Below are 13,958 nucleotides of genomic sequence, written 5' to 3'. Positions count from 1 at the left end.
TATTTCATTCCCCCTACTTTTTAATTAGAAGACATCTGCAGACTAAGTAACAGAACTACGGGCAAAGAACAACAAAGTTAATATGTTTTGGAGTCCTTTAATAGTTTTGTTGAAATCAGCCTAGGGTCGGTTAGGCCACTTAACATGCACCAAGGGCACTCTCCAACCTCTGGGTATTAATACTAACATTAGCAAACGGCTTTCTCTGAGAGACAAGTGTCCATATGTGTGTTAATTTCCGGGCCCTGGTATCTTTCCCAGGAACTTTTAACTCCAATCTCTCTGGCCAGAAGGGGCAAACAACGCCCCCATTCCCGCCCTCACCACCCCCTGGCTTCCTTCCCACTTTCTTTTTGGTCCTCCCGTTAGAGATTCTGATTTTTCCTAGAGCGGTAAGGAAAGTCAGGTACCCAGAGTGGAGTTATATTATCCTCTTATTTGTTCTGGTGGGACACTAGAGAGGAAATCACACTTTGTAACTGGCTCTCTGGGGAGTCAGATCAAACGTAGCCCTGAAAACTCCAGCTCCCGGGGTTGGCAGCGGGTTTGATTGACAACGACGGGCCCAGGGAAAGCGCGGAGGCGGGGCGGGGGGCCGCAGGGGCGAGCCGAGACAAAGAGGTTTCGGCTGCCACCGAGGACAGAGCGGGGTTCTTTGGAGTGCCTGGCCTGGGCACTCAGAGGGGGCATTGGTGAGGGCGCTTTGCGGTTCGGACAGAGGGCAGGCGGGCGGGCGGGCGGCTGGCGGAGAGGGCCGGGCGAGAGGCCGGGTGGACGGGGAGGGGGCATGGGGCCAGGGTGGGGGCTGCGTCGCCGTCACGTGGCTGCCGCTGCCGGGTTGGGGCTGTCCTTCCGGGTTGGAGGCTCAGCGGCGCGGGGCCCGAGCCCGGGGCAGCCAGCGCCGCGTCCCCTCGCGGTCCCCTGAACAAACCCCGCGACAGTCCGGCCGCCCAGCGAGGTGAGCGTGGCGGCGCGGGCGCGCGCCTAGGGCGCAGCTGGGGCAGGAACGCCGCTGGGGTCGGCGCGCGGGGCTCGCGGCGACAATCGGGGCCCCGCGGGGAAGGAGACCTGTCAAGGAGAAGTGGGCGGGGTCGGCAGGGACCCCGTCACCCGCCGGCCCGCGGCTTGGGCGGGGAAGGAGAGCCGTGCCTGCGGGGCTCCCTCTCTTGCTGGGTCGGTGGATTCGGGAACTGGGTCCCGGCAGAGAGCAGGACGCAAGGCGGCAGCTGTGCAGGTACAGGTCTTGGGGTCTTGGGGGGAGGGGGATGCAACGGTAGGGGTTGTACGGAATCATTTCGGCCCACAAGATGGGAGGAGGATGGGTGGTCATAGAGGACTCTTGGTAGGGGTGCACCAAGAGAGGTGGCAGTTGGACGCCCCGAAACTGTGTTGGGACCGTGACGGGATTCAGTGTGGGTGATTGGCTGGAGACATAGGAGGTGGCGAAGGAAAGTTGTGTCTGTCGGGGCGGGCTGGTGGTGGTCCAGGCAGACCTTTGAGAGTGGGTCCGGGCTGGCGAGGGGGGAAGAGTCGGCGAGGGGCAGGGGGGGATTCGAACTTGGGGGCGGAATGACATTAGACAGCCTCGGCCAATGGGCTTCTGGAGAAGGTTATAAATAGCGGTCCCGGGCCGATGCCAGCCGGTAGCAGTTAGTTGCCTAGCAAGTTACCGTGGGTTTGGGCGAAGTCACGCTGCCTGCCACTCTAAACTTCTGTAGGGTATTGCGTCCTTGGTTGGTCGCTTTAAAGGCACGGCTTGTTTACGCGCGCAGGCGTCCTTTATTCGCCCTGTGATGCTGGGCAGTCCTTAAGTGATCTGTTTTAAGGACTCTTGTAAGGACAGGCTCTATTCGAACAGGTAGGGCTCGCGTGGCGATTTTTATTAAAATGTGCCCCCTTTCTCCATCACTCCCCTGTAACTTGCAAACCTAGGCCTTTTTTTGTTTGCTTGTTTGTTTTTTATTGAATGGGCAATTTAAGATTACTTTCTTATCAACAACTGTGCCCAGACTGCTTACTTTTGCTGATGGAATTAGTTTTCCACAAGGCTACACAGCATTTCATTTTCAAACCAAATTTCCTGAAACTCCATAGATACCCAGGCTTCAGGTTGCCTAGTCCGGGTTATTCAGGGATTCGGTCAAAAAGTACTTGTTGATTTCCTCTATTTTGTGCAGAGCACTGGGCCAGAGTTAATACCAGAGTGAATAATACTAGCCATAGAGATATTGTATCCTTTTATTTCTCACAAGCCTACAAGGTAGGTGCTATTATATTTCCATTTTAAAGATGAGGAAATTGGGGACTAAGATGTTAAGCAACTGACTTGCCAAGGTCACACAGCCAATATATTATGGAGTGGGGCTTCCAGTCCACAGTTCATGCTGTATAGCCTCTCTGCTGTCCTCTCAGGTGCTTGCCCTCAAGGATTTTAGTATCTGTTAGGGGAGACAGTTACCCAAACAGCTTACATTAAAGGGCCATCTGAATACCGTACTACCCCCCCCCCCCCATTTTGAATTGTTTTCCCCCATTGCTTGGAAGCCATTTAAGCACATGGATAATAAAACAGCAGAGAGCTTTAAAGTAAAGATAAGGGGAAATGTAACAATTACGATGGAATACTGTCTTTTAGTAACAAGTAGCAGCCTATGATAACATGGTTCAAATATTCTCTAAATGTCTTTCAGGGTCATTTGTCTTTGATTTAGGCTAAGTGATAGGGACTACTCTTGACAATAAATTGCTCTTGACCACTGACTATACTGTGTGTTCATAAGTTGAATCAAGTGGAATTTTGGGAGAAGTTGACCTCTGAGGGCTTTGGCCCTATTGACGACTGATACCAGGGGTTCTGCTAAACATTTAGTTACCATTTTCCAAGTAGGCAGCTCAAAGTTTCCAGACTTCAGGCCATGAAGTAGGACTTCAGCTTTAAAGCACTGCGAAATCTCATCCATCATGAAGTTTCTAGAGCCTAGCAGAGTCTTTCCTGCGCTCCTTTTATGGAGGAGCAGACCGAGGCACAGATCCAGGTCAAACAGCAAGTGACAGACTTAGACAATACTCAGGCTCTTTCATAGCTAGCTTTGTGTTTTTCACCAGTGCGGTCTGGGTAAGCCTTGTCAGCCCCAGAGGATGGTGGTTGTTGGGGAGCTGGGGTGAGTGGGAAGATTAGGAGAGGACTAGATCATTGGTAATGGTTGGGAAAAATCTCCCTCAAGGCAAGAATTATCTTTTATATATCTTTGTATCCCCCTTGGTTCTTGGCATAGATTTGAGGAATGTTTTAGATTGAGTGGCTGAGGATTGAACTCATTTGCTCTCCATGCTCAGCCATAAATAGCCGTAGAAGTGACTTACGAATGAATGAATGAGGAGAGTATTTCTGGGGCTCAGGAACGCTTTAGGACTGAAATGAAATGACGTATGTGGAAACATTTTGAAAATATAAAACTCTCTATTCAAATGCAAAGAGTTATTCATATACATTTTTGATTGCTTGCCTGAACACATCTTGCATGCTCCCTCTGCCTTAGCTCTCATTCATATTGCTCTCTCCATCTCAAATGCCTTCCTTTTTGAGTCTTATGGGAGGACATGATCTCCTTTGATCCCTCCAAGAACCTTGGACTCGCCTTACTCTGCTTTGTAGTGTTATTACTTGTTGATTTTTCTTATCTTTGAGCCATGTGACCCATTCTACTTTGATTCTTCAGGTGCTCCTCGTGGCTGTGCCTCTGTACATGGTTGTTGAATTAAAGGGCATCTTAACAATCAGCATCACCTGGACTGAGGATTTCCATTCTCAGTGTTGCTTTCCGGTATTTGCAGGAAGTTGCAGCAGCAGCTGTGGAATTAAAAACGAGCCAGGCCCTTCTTCCTCTGCAGGCTGGAAGAATGTTTGTGGAGTCTGCTAGGATTGGGTCCTGGGCTCTGCAGGGGCCCACGTAATGGGCGGGAGCTAAGGGCACAATTGATGGGGTCAGCTTGACTGGTAGAGTTCTAGGTCCTCTGCTTCCCAATTTGAAAGGAAAGAAAGTAAGGATGGGGAACATTGGGAATGCTGGGAATGATGTGGGGGACTTCCGTGAATCCCTGGGGATCTGCTATGGAGCAGTGGAGGTAGCCACTGAAACCCAGGTCAATAACAGCAGAGGTCAATGACACTTCCCCGAGCCTGGTTAGAGCTGGCAAGAAGTGGCCACTTGTGAGGACCACCGACAGAAGAGCCCCTACTCACATCCAAATCTGCAAGCACAAACTGGATTTTTTCTGTTTTTTTATTTTATTTTATTTTATTGGAGCCATATCCTGTGCATGTTTGATTTTCCCGGCAGACGTGAGTCTTGTGCTCATTTGGTGTCAGGTCGAGGGTTCTCACAGGGTGAGCATCCTGCCATACTGAATAGGATGCTGTGTTTTATTTATGTGCAGCATGGCGTCTAAACAAGTTACTACTTCACTACACAGTATTTTAGACAATTTAGGGGACATTCAAGGGTAACTTTGATTATACGCAATTTTTCCTGAACATGCTGTCTTAGAAATAACTTTCATGGTAAGATGGGATGGACTCCATAGCAATTTTCTTTTTTTAACTCTCTAGCTACATTAAGGATCAAGTAGACTTATGCCATCGAGGCTCCGAATTGAATAGTGAGTTTATAGCTACAATTTAAGTGGGAAAATGAATTTTGAGTTTTAAACACCTGAATTGGAAACAAACTTTTGAAGCATCTTTCGTTATTCAAAGATTTGGCAAAGACATTTATTGTAGATGCCTGCATGTCACCGTTCTATTCCAAACCCTTTGGATTAGTATGTTTTTATGTTTTTGCTGTTCCAAAGACAAAATATTTTATTCTCCTTTCTCTTAGTGATTTAGCTTCAAGAAAATTGGGGATTTGGAAAGTTGGGAACTCGTACAAACATGGCGAACCTGCTGAAGACGGTGGTGACTGGCTGTTCGTGCCCTTTACTTAGCAATTTGGGATCCTGTAAGGTTCTGCCTGGGAAGAAGGAGTTTTTACGAACATTTCATACTCATCAGGCGCTGTGGTGTAAATCCCCTGCAAAATCAGGTAAATTTTCACTTCTTTGTTTGTGCAGCGAGCCCTCAAGTCATGAGAGCTAATAAATCCCCTGGTGTGATTGATAAAAGGAAAAGTGATGCAGTTTTACAGCTTCGTGCTTGTGAGTGGTCATTTTAAATAAAAAGACCCAGTGGGTACTTTCTTACTTTTCCCACATATAGAAGTTCCAGATTGTCAGTACAAACGGAGAAGAAAAGATAATGGAAAAAGGAAAAGGATAACCAGTGGAGTTGAACCCTGGAAAGCACCGTTTCATAGTAACCGCTCCTCCTAAATAGCTGTTTCTCTTTCCTAGTTGCACTGGAGAACTGTGTGGCTCATCTGTGCTCAAGAATTAGAAACTAGGGCCTGGCCGGTTGGCTCAGCGGTAGAGTGTCAGCCCAGTGTGTGGAAGTTCTGGGTTCGATTCCTAGTCAGGGCACACAGGAGAAGCACCCATATGCTTGTCCACTCTTCCCCTTCTTCCTCTCTCTCTCTTCCCCTCCTGAAGCCAAGGCTCCATTGGAGCAAAGTTGGCCCGGATGCTGAGGATGGCTTCATGGCCTCCGCGTCAGGCTCTAGAATGGCTCCAGCCACAAGGGAGCACTGCCCCAGATGGGCAGAGCATCGCCCCCTGGTGGTCATGCTGGGTGGATCCCGGTTGGGCACATGCGGGAGTCTGTCTCTCTGCCGCCCCGCTTCTCACTTCAGGAAAAAAAAAAAAAAAAAAAAAAGAGGAACTAAGTGTATGAATTCATCTGTATGGCAGCTTCATCTCAGTTGCCTGGGTCAGAAACCTTGGAGTCACCCTAGATCCTCAGGTCAGCTCTACCTTGTATCGAGAATCTGTCCTCGCCTGACCAGGCGGTGGCGCAGTGGATAGAGTGTCAAACTGGGATGCAGAGAATCTGTCCTCTTCTGACTGTCACCATTGTGATCATTCATGGTCCAAGCCACCATCATTTGTCAGTGATCTTTGAAATGATCTCTACAATGTCTACCTCTCTCCCCCTTGAGTCTGTTCTGTATATGACAGTGAGAATAATCTTTAAAATGAAAGAACATGTCACTCTTCCACTCAGAATTTGCCACTCGCTCCCTAGCTCATACAGAGTAGGAGCTGAGGCCTTTCCGTGGTCCACAAGCCATGCCTGGCCAGAGCTTAGACCTGTGGCCATAGATAGCTGAAGGGGAGACTTGGACAGTGAAGTCTTTTATTCCAACTCGAAGTGGCATTCAGTTTCTAAGGTGGAGGAACATCTGGGACAACCAGTCTTCGCCACATAAAATAATGCCCTTTCACATCAAAATTTGTAGGATAGCTTGTGCATCAAGGACCCCTGAACTCCTAGACTTTCTGAATCCTCCTGTCTGCCTTTAATAGATTTCACAGCCTCTTTTCTTGTTCTCACATGACAAGTCACCATCGGCAGGGGCCTGCCCCTGAGAGTCCTCAACTTGATCTTCAGAGTTTTAAAACAAAGTTTTCTAGCCAGCTATCCAGTGTGATAAAATTGGGTATAAAATAAAAGTAAGTGCATTGAGGACATGGTAGCTGTCCTTCTGAGTATATGCACAGACATCAAGACCTCTATGTTGGTTATGTATAAGACTTTACTTATTTTTTGTTAATTTCTGATTCTGGACTGTTTAAAAGATAAGGATTTTATTTTTTTTAATAAAATCACAATTTGATTATCATATCAAAAAGCATGAAAAGCAGTTCGTCAGTGTTTATATTTTCTCAACTTTTAAACTTTATTAATTTCTCTTTTTTTTTTACAGTTGCTTTATTCAAATAATGAGCCAAACGGGGTCTACATGTTGTATTTGCTTGCTGTGTCTTAAGGTCTCTTTTAATCTATATATTTTCCTCCTCTTTTTTTCTTTTTAATTTATTCGTTGAAGAATTTAGGTGTTGTCTTGTAGAATTTCTCACAATCTAGGTGTGCCGGACTGAATTCCCTTGGCATTATTCAGCCAGTTTCTCTGTACCTTGCATTTTCTGTAACAGTTAGCTGGGTCTAGCTGGATCAGAGTCAGGTTTGATTATTTTTGGCAAGAATACTTCCTAGGAGCCGCCATGTGTGTTCTATTGCGTTATATCAAGAAGGGTAGTCCGAGAGCGTAGATGTCATCAGTGTGATTGATCACTGGTGAAGTTCCTGCCAGTTTCTCACTCCAAGGCTATAGCAGCCATTTGAACGGAGATTATTAACTAAATGCACGTGTTCATCAAGAGTTTTAAATCAGTGATATTCTATTATGCTATCATTGTTTATTAGCTAGAATATTTCTATTAAAAAAATAAACGTCCCCTCTGTTATTTAGTTACCCTGAGCTAGTACTAGAAAGGTGGGATAAATGTTTGATTTTTTCCCCCCCATGATTTACTGGTTTTGCTAATGATCAGTTGGTTCTCTTATGTGTCCATTCCAGCTGCAACATAGGATTATACTCTTACTGGCTTCCTACAACACAGATTTATTGCCATATACTTCCGGAAGCCAGAGTCTGCAATGGCTCCCACTGGGCTAAATCGAGATGCCGGCAGGGCTGTGTTCCATCGGGAGGTCCTTGGGGAGAGTCTGTGTCCTTGCTTCGTCCAGTTTCTGGACTCTGCCTGCACTTCTTGGTTTATGGCCATGTCCTCCATCTTCAAAGCCAACAGCATAGCATTTTCAGATTACTCGTTGACTTTGACTCTTCTGTCCCCTTTTTTCACACATAAGGACCTTGTGATTACATTGAGCCCACCCTGCAAATTCAGGATAATCTCCCTATTTCAAGATCATCTGATTAGCAACCTTAATTTTATCTGCGACCTTAGTTCTCCTTTGCCATGTATAGTAATATGATCACAGGTTCTGAAGATTATGACTTGGATATCTTTGGGAGACCACACATTTCTTCTTCCAAAGTTGACCAATGAAGCTTTTACAAAACACTTATTTTTTTGAGTGTCATCATGAACACATGGATTTTAACATCCTTGGATGTGATTTCAATTGTCTTTGATATCTTCGTTGAGCTATATGGTATATGGGGCTTAGATAATCAGTGATTGTTAGATAAGTGAACTCTAGATAAGCATATGTGATTTAACTTTTCACATCAATCCAAAATATTTGCCAGATTTTTATTATTTCCCTCTCCTTCAAGTGTAGTGTAAGATTCAGCATATATTTGCCTTGAGTTTACTTTCCATTACTACTGTTTTAGTGGGGTGGGATCTAAGACTGTGTTTAACTGCAGATATGTTTAGGTTAACATAAGCTCTCTAAGATCTTAATAAGTTACTTCATAGAACCAATTTGATTTATTTTTTATTATATATATTCAGAGTTATGTTGCTGGATTTTCTGAACTTTAATAAAACTTATATAGAAGCAAATTCTTTTTATTAAAACAAAATCCATTTATACCCACTGGTTGATTAAAAGAACAGAAGAAACTAATGTACTTCAGGTAAAGCTGGTCTAAACCGTGTATAAATACTTTAAGTCTGTATTGCACAGCTGTTTTGAGTTGCTAGGAATAGAATCACATCAGGTTATATTTTATGATGAGCGCTTATTGTAAGGACTCTCGGGAAGTATGGGAGCCCAGGAAATGCTTCATCTCCTTCTTGGAGAAGTGGGATGTTACTCTGGATTCACAGCTCTGACCCATCTCCATGTGCATCCCCGCTGCTGATGCACCTACAACCGCTGCCTGCTGACCTCCCGCTGGTTAGCCTGTGACTGTGCTTACCGATCGCTGCTGTGCTGTTCTACTCTGTCTTTTCTGTGGGTCTCCCTTCAGACTCCGTGAGGGAGAACCTGATGGGGTTCGTAGCAGCTGGCCAACAGAGAGTCACCCCTAGCAACACTCCTGTGTGAGTCACTCAGAAGCTGCTGGTTTTTTTCACGGATGGCCTGTAGTTCGTTTTCATTGACCCAGCTGCTGATCTCTGGTCTAATTAGTTGCAGCTAAGAATGTAAGGTCTCAGGATAGATCACTTGGAAATCTATGCGATATTGCCGCAGTATTGTCAGGAAGATGACCTTGGGTGTCTAACATAGGAATGTTCTTCAAAACAGTTAATTACTCCTCTGTCTTTTTTAAAAGTTAGAACAAGGAGACCATCGATCCAAGAGGGCTAATGTGACGAGTGGAGCCAGCATGTTGAGTGGTCTCTCATCCCATTTCTTTGTAAGAATAAACTAAGCTAGTTCTGTGCCTTGAAGAGAGCCATTTTTTTTTAAAATAAAATGTTTAGAATTTTCAGGAGAGTAGACCTACAAACTTTTTATTTATTAAAAAAAAGGTAAAGGTCAAAGAATTATCATTCTGAATCAGGAACCTCATTTTGAACACGGACTTGTATGTATAGTCTATTTCGAGCAGATTTCCTGTATCTATTTTCTGAACTCAGTTATTGAAGCCCTGTGGGTTTTTTTTTTTCTTTTCTTTTTTTGGCTTTGTTTGTAGGCATTCCATATAAGCAACTGACTGTTGGGGTCCCCAAGGAAATTTTCCAAAATGAGAGGAGAGTGGCACTGTCCCCCGCTGGCGTTCAGGCCTTGGTCAAGCAGGGTTTCAACGTCATCGTGGAGTCTGGCGCTGGTGAAGCTTCCAAGTTCTCAGATGATCACTACAGAGCAGCAGGTGCCCAGATCCAAGGAACCAAGGAAGTGCTGGCCTCTGATTTGGTGGTCAAAGTAATTATTCCTTTCCCTCCCTCTTGTTGTGGCATGCTGACTTTTCAAAATCTTTTCGTAGAAAAATTAACTGACTCTGTATATTGTTACCACTTTTCTTATTTTCAAATGATGGCTTTTTCTCAAAGAAACAATTGCATGTTGTGACTGTTCTTCATGTTCAGGCCATGTGATCTGTGTTGAACCATGAGAAGAAAAAAAAAGTGATCTTCTGCTTTGCATTTGCTATGTGGAAATTCCCTTTTAATTGGCTAGGGGAAATTTGCACTCCATGGTTCCTATGTACCCAAAATGCCCACAGGTGAGTATTTAACTGCCACTAAAATAGAAAGAAATCATGGAACTCCTCCTGGGACTGAATGTACAGTGATCTTCTGGAGGAACAGTGGTTTTAAATGACATCAGTGCTATTTTTAGAAAGGGCAGGACTGTTCTGGAGAAAGCAGCATTGGCCTGAGTGGCGAGTAGCCTGTCTTAATAAAAGGTCTCAATGTGTAATAGAAATCTATATGCCAAAGAACTTGAGCGGGGGATCGGAAGTAAAAAATCACACAGGGAAAGGAAGAGAGACAGTATCACACGTCTAGCATAGGTAATTATTAGAGTTGAAAATTAATTTCAATCCCAAGCCTTCTGCAATCAAGGCAGACAGGTTAGTATGGATTTTATAAGCATAGTTATCAGGTTAAAATACACTCCTTACTTTTTTGGGGAAAGATCAGCCTTTTTCTGTGCTAACTTCTCAGGAATCAATCACTTTTTTTTTTTTTTTTTTTTTTTTTTTTACAGGGACAGAGAGAGTCAGAGAGAGGGATATACAGGGACAGACAGACAGGAATGGAGAGAGATGAGAAGCATCAATCACCAGTTTTTCGTTGCGAGACCTTAGTAGTTCATTGATTGCTTTCTCATATGTGCCTTGACCACGGGCCTTCAGCAACTGAATAACCCCTTGCTCGAGCCAGCGACCTTGGGTCCAAGCTGGTGAGCTTTTGCTCAAACCAGATGAACCTACGCTCAAGCTGGCGACCTCGGGGTCTCGAACCTGGGTCCTCTGCATCCCAGTCCAACGCTCTATCCACTGCGCCACCACCTACCTGGTCAGGCACTTTCTTTCTTTCTTTCTTTTTTTTTTTTAACATAAATAAAGTCTACTGATTATCTTAATAGGGTTGTAAATAGTAGTTCTTAAAGAAGACACAAACACATTTTTTTTCTTTTTTCAATCTTTAAAATTAATTTTTAGTATGAGAGAAACATCAATTTGTTGTTCCACTCATTTATGTATTCACTGGTGGAACATTTATGTATTGTATGTGCCCTGACTCAGGATTGAACCTGCAATGTTGGCATGTCAGAATGATGCTTTAGGTCAGGGCACACATGCATTTTTTTTCTATAGAACATTAATAGTAAAATTTGTTAAAGTATTTAGGTGTATAGATAACTGGGTGACATAACTTGGTTGAGTAAAAGAGTTTAGGAAAAATAAAAAAATCAGTATAACCCAATCCAATGTATGTTTTAAGGATCAACACTTTTTGAGCTCTCACAAAAAAAGGCTCAGAAGGATGCACATAAGATTTGGAAATGACCTATTCCCTTTTTAGAGTTTTATAATGTGTGTGGGTATGTTAAAAGGCACTGGGAAATTGTAATATAGAAACTTTATACTTGCATTAATAAACTACTTGACTCTGGGTCCACTCTTTTGAGTCAAGCTTGTTAATATTGTGAGGAATTTAAGTAATCTAAAAAAAACAAAACAAAACACAAACCTTCAAGGAGACATTCTCTTGGCTTAACTCACTCAGATGCCAACAATCTTGGCTGAGCATTCTACAGGGGCCAGTAGAATCAATTCAAAGTTGTCCTCTTAATTTTTATTAAGTCTATACTATCGATTCTCACTGAGGAAAGATAGATCTTGTCAGAGAGCCTTAATTATTAAGATCAGAACCTGGAATCACACGCATCCCCAGCACAACAACCGAAGTGGAAGTAACAGATAAAGGGGTCTCAGAGGTAAGCTGAGATGAAATGTTATGAAGTTCAAGCATCGACCCTGTGTTTGTTTATGGTCCCTTTTAGAACTTAAGTCCCAGAGTGGGTTTTCCTATGCTTACTTGCCTAAAAGCACTACTGGGAACTGGGAGATAAATTTTCTGAAGATTGATTTTAAACTTGGGTATAAAACACATTTTCAAATACTTTAAAAATGGAATTTAAAAATTTTTGCTTTAAAATGCAGACATTTGGAACTTTCAAGCAAGTGGAGTGTGTATTCATTGACTGACTTGACACTTCTTAAAATAGAGTTTATTGTAGCTTTTTGCTTAAACCCAGTTCAGCCAACCTATTCCTTTGATTGTGTTCATCTATAAATACTCATCTGGAATTTTAAGGTGATGTATATCTATACCCATGACCAGGAGATTTTAGTGTATAATATTCTTAACTTCTCAACACTCCAGATGTCTGCACTTGTCAAAATTGGCAAGAATGGAATCTTTGGATACATGACCACAACTTCCTGTGTATTCTGTTGCCTCTCAATCCTACCAGAGTGATAGGATTTGGGAAGATAGGTTTGGGAGGACAGGTAGATCCTGCATATTTTTTTCTACTGCTCTCTAGTTCATGGTCAGACTTCACGATTAATTGGCGACTTCACTTTTTTCCTCAGGTGCGAGCCCCCATGGTTAACACAACATTAAATGTCCACGAAGCTGAACTCTTAAAGACATCGGGAACACTGATTAGTTTTATTTACCCAGCCCAAAATCCAGACTTACTAGATAAACTTTCCCAAAGGAAAACGACGGTTTTGGCAATGGACCAGGTACCGAGAGTCACAATTGCTCAGGGATATGACGCACTAAGCTCCATGGCCAACATTGCTGGGTAGGTTCTTTTCTGTGTCAGGTGAACAGGAGAACAGTGGTCTTACAGAAACATGCTCACTGGGCCCTTCTCCCTTAGAGTGATTTTACTTGTCATAATTGTTGGAGATTGTAGCCTTTGAGTGTGCATGTAAATTATTTTTAAGATTGATGTTTCACATTCAGGAGATAGGAAATGGTTCTTTTTTTTTTTCATAGTAAAAGTGCATTTATTTTTTACTTTTTATTATGAAATTGTTGCAAGACCAGTACAAACAACTCATATATTCTTTTCTTTTTTTTTTGTATTTTTCTGAAGCTGGAAATGGGGAGAGACAGTCAGACAGACTCCCGCATGCGCCCGACCGGGATCCACCCGGCACGCCCACCAGGGGCGATGCTCTGCCCACCAGGGGGCGATGCTCTGCCCCTCCGGGCATTGCTTTGCCGCGACCAGAGCCACTCTAGCGCCTGGGGCAGAGGCCAAGGAGCCATCCCCAGCACCCGGGCCATCTTTGCTCCAATGGAGCCTTGGCTGCGGGAGGGGAAGAGAGAGACAGAGAGGAAGGAGGGGGGGGGTGTGGAGAAGCAAATGGGCGCTTCTCCTATGTGCCCTGGCCGAGAATTGAACCCGGGTCCCCCGCACGCCAGGCCGACGCTTTACCGCTGAGCCAACCGGCCAGGGCTAACTCATATATTCTTTACATAGATTTTCCAACTGTTATCATTTTACATGTTTGCTTTATCAGTCTATCCCAATACATAGACATTATTTTTTAATGAACTGTTTGAGAGTAAGTTGCAGATATGCTGCTCCTTACATCTAAATATTTCAGTGCATGTATATATATTCCCTATGAACTAGTACATTCTTACAAATCATAGTGCAATGATCAAAACCAGGGATTTAACATTGAGAGAATACTCTTATATACAAATTTTATTTGAATTTCATTAATCATTCTAATAATAAGGAAATGGTTCTTTATGTTTGTCCTCCGTTGTACTAATCATCATGGGTGGGAGGCGAGTAGTTTTTCCTTCCAGTTTATTTGTGTGAGGAATTTACTGTATTTTGTAAATTGTTGAAATTGCTGAGTTTTGTTTCCAGTTTTACTGAGATATAATTGACATACAACATTGTATAAGTTTAAGGTGTAAATATAGTGATTTGATACATGTATATATTGTGAAATGATTACCATGATAAGCTTAGCTAACATACATTGCTGTTTTTATAGGTCAAAAGTGATTGGCTATGTTGGCTAAGACCATGCCTATCAGCTGAGTCACCATTT

General features: G+C 43.5%; 1 protein-coding gene across 5 annotated transcripts in view; it reads left to right on the top strand.

Moving 5' to 3' along the window:
- The first annotated feature begins 371 nt into the window (after positions 1 to 371).
- NNT (nicotinamide nucleotide transhydrogenase) overlaps positions 372 to 13,958 on the top strand; it is a 97,595-nt gene continuing 84,008 nt past the window's right edge. The window contains exons 1-4 of one of the 5 annotated variants that reach the window (XM_066378035.1): positions 372 to 392; positions 4,881 to 5,084; positions 9,549 to 9,778; positions 12,465 to 12,682. In XM_066378035.1, coding sequence (XP_066234132.1) covers positions 4,934 to 5,084; positions 9,549 to 9,778; positions 12,465 to 12,682 — 599 coding nt within the window. In that variant the 5' untranslated portion in view covers positions 372 to 392; positions 4,881 to 4,933. The other 4 variants (XM_066378023.1, XM_066378006.1, XM_066377998.1 and 1 more) reach the window with 4 other exon arrangements.

The sequence above is a fragment of the Saccopteryx leptura genome, chromosome 1 (assembly GCF_036850995.1).
Source record: "Saccopteryx leptura isolate mSacLep1 chromosome 1, mSacLep1_pri_phased_curated, whole genome shotgun sequence".
Taxonomy (NCBI): domain Eukaryota; kingdom Metazoa; phylum Chordata; class Mammalia; order Chiroptera; family Emballonuridae; genus Saccopteryx; species Saccopteryx leptura.
Note: the sequence above shows the minus strand (reverse complement) of the source record. Positions and strands in the feature narration are given on the sequence as shown.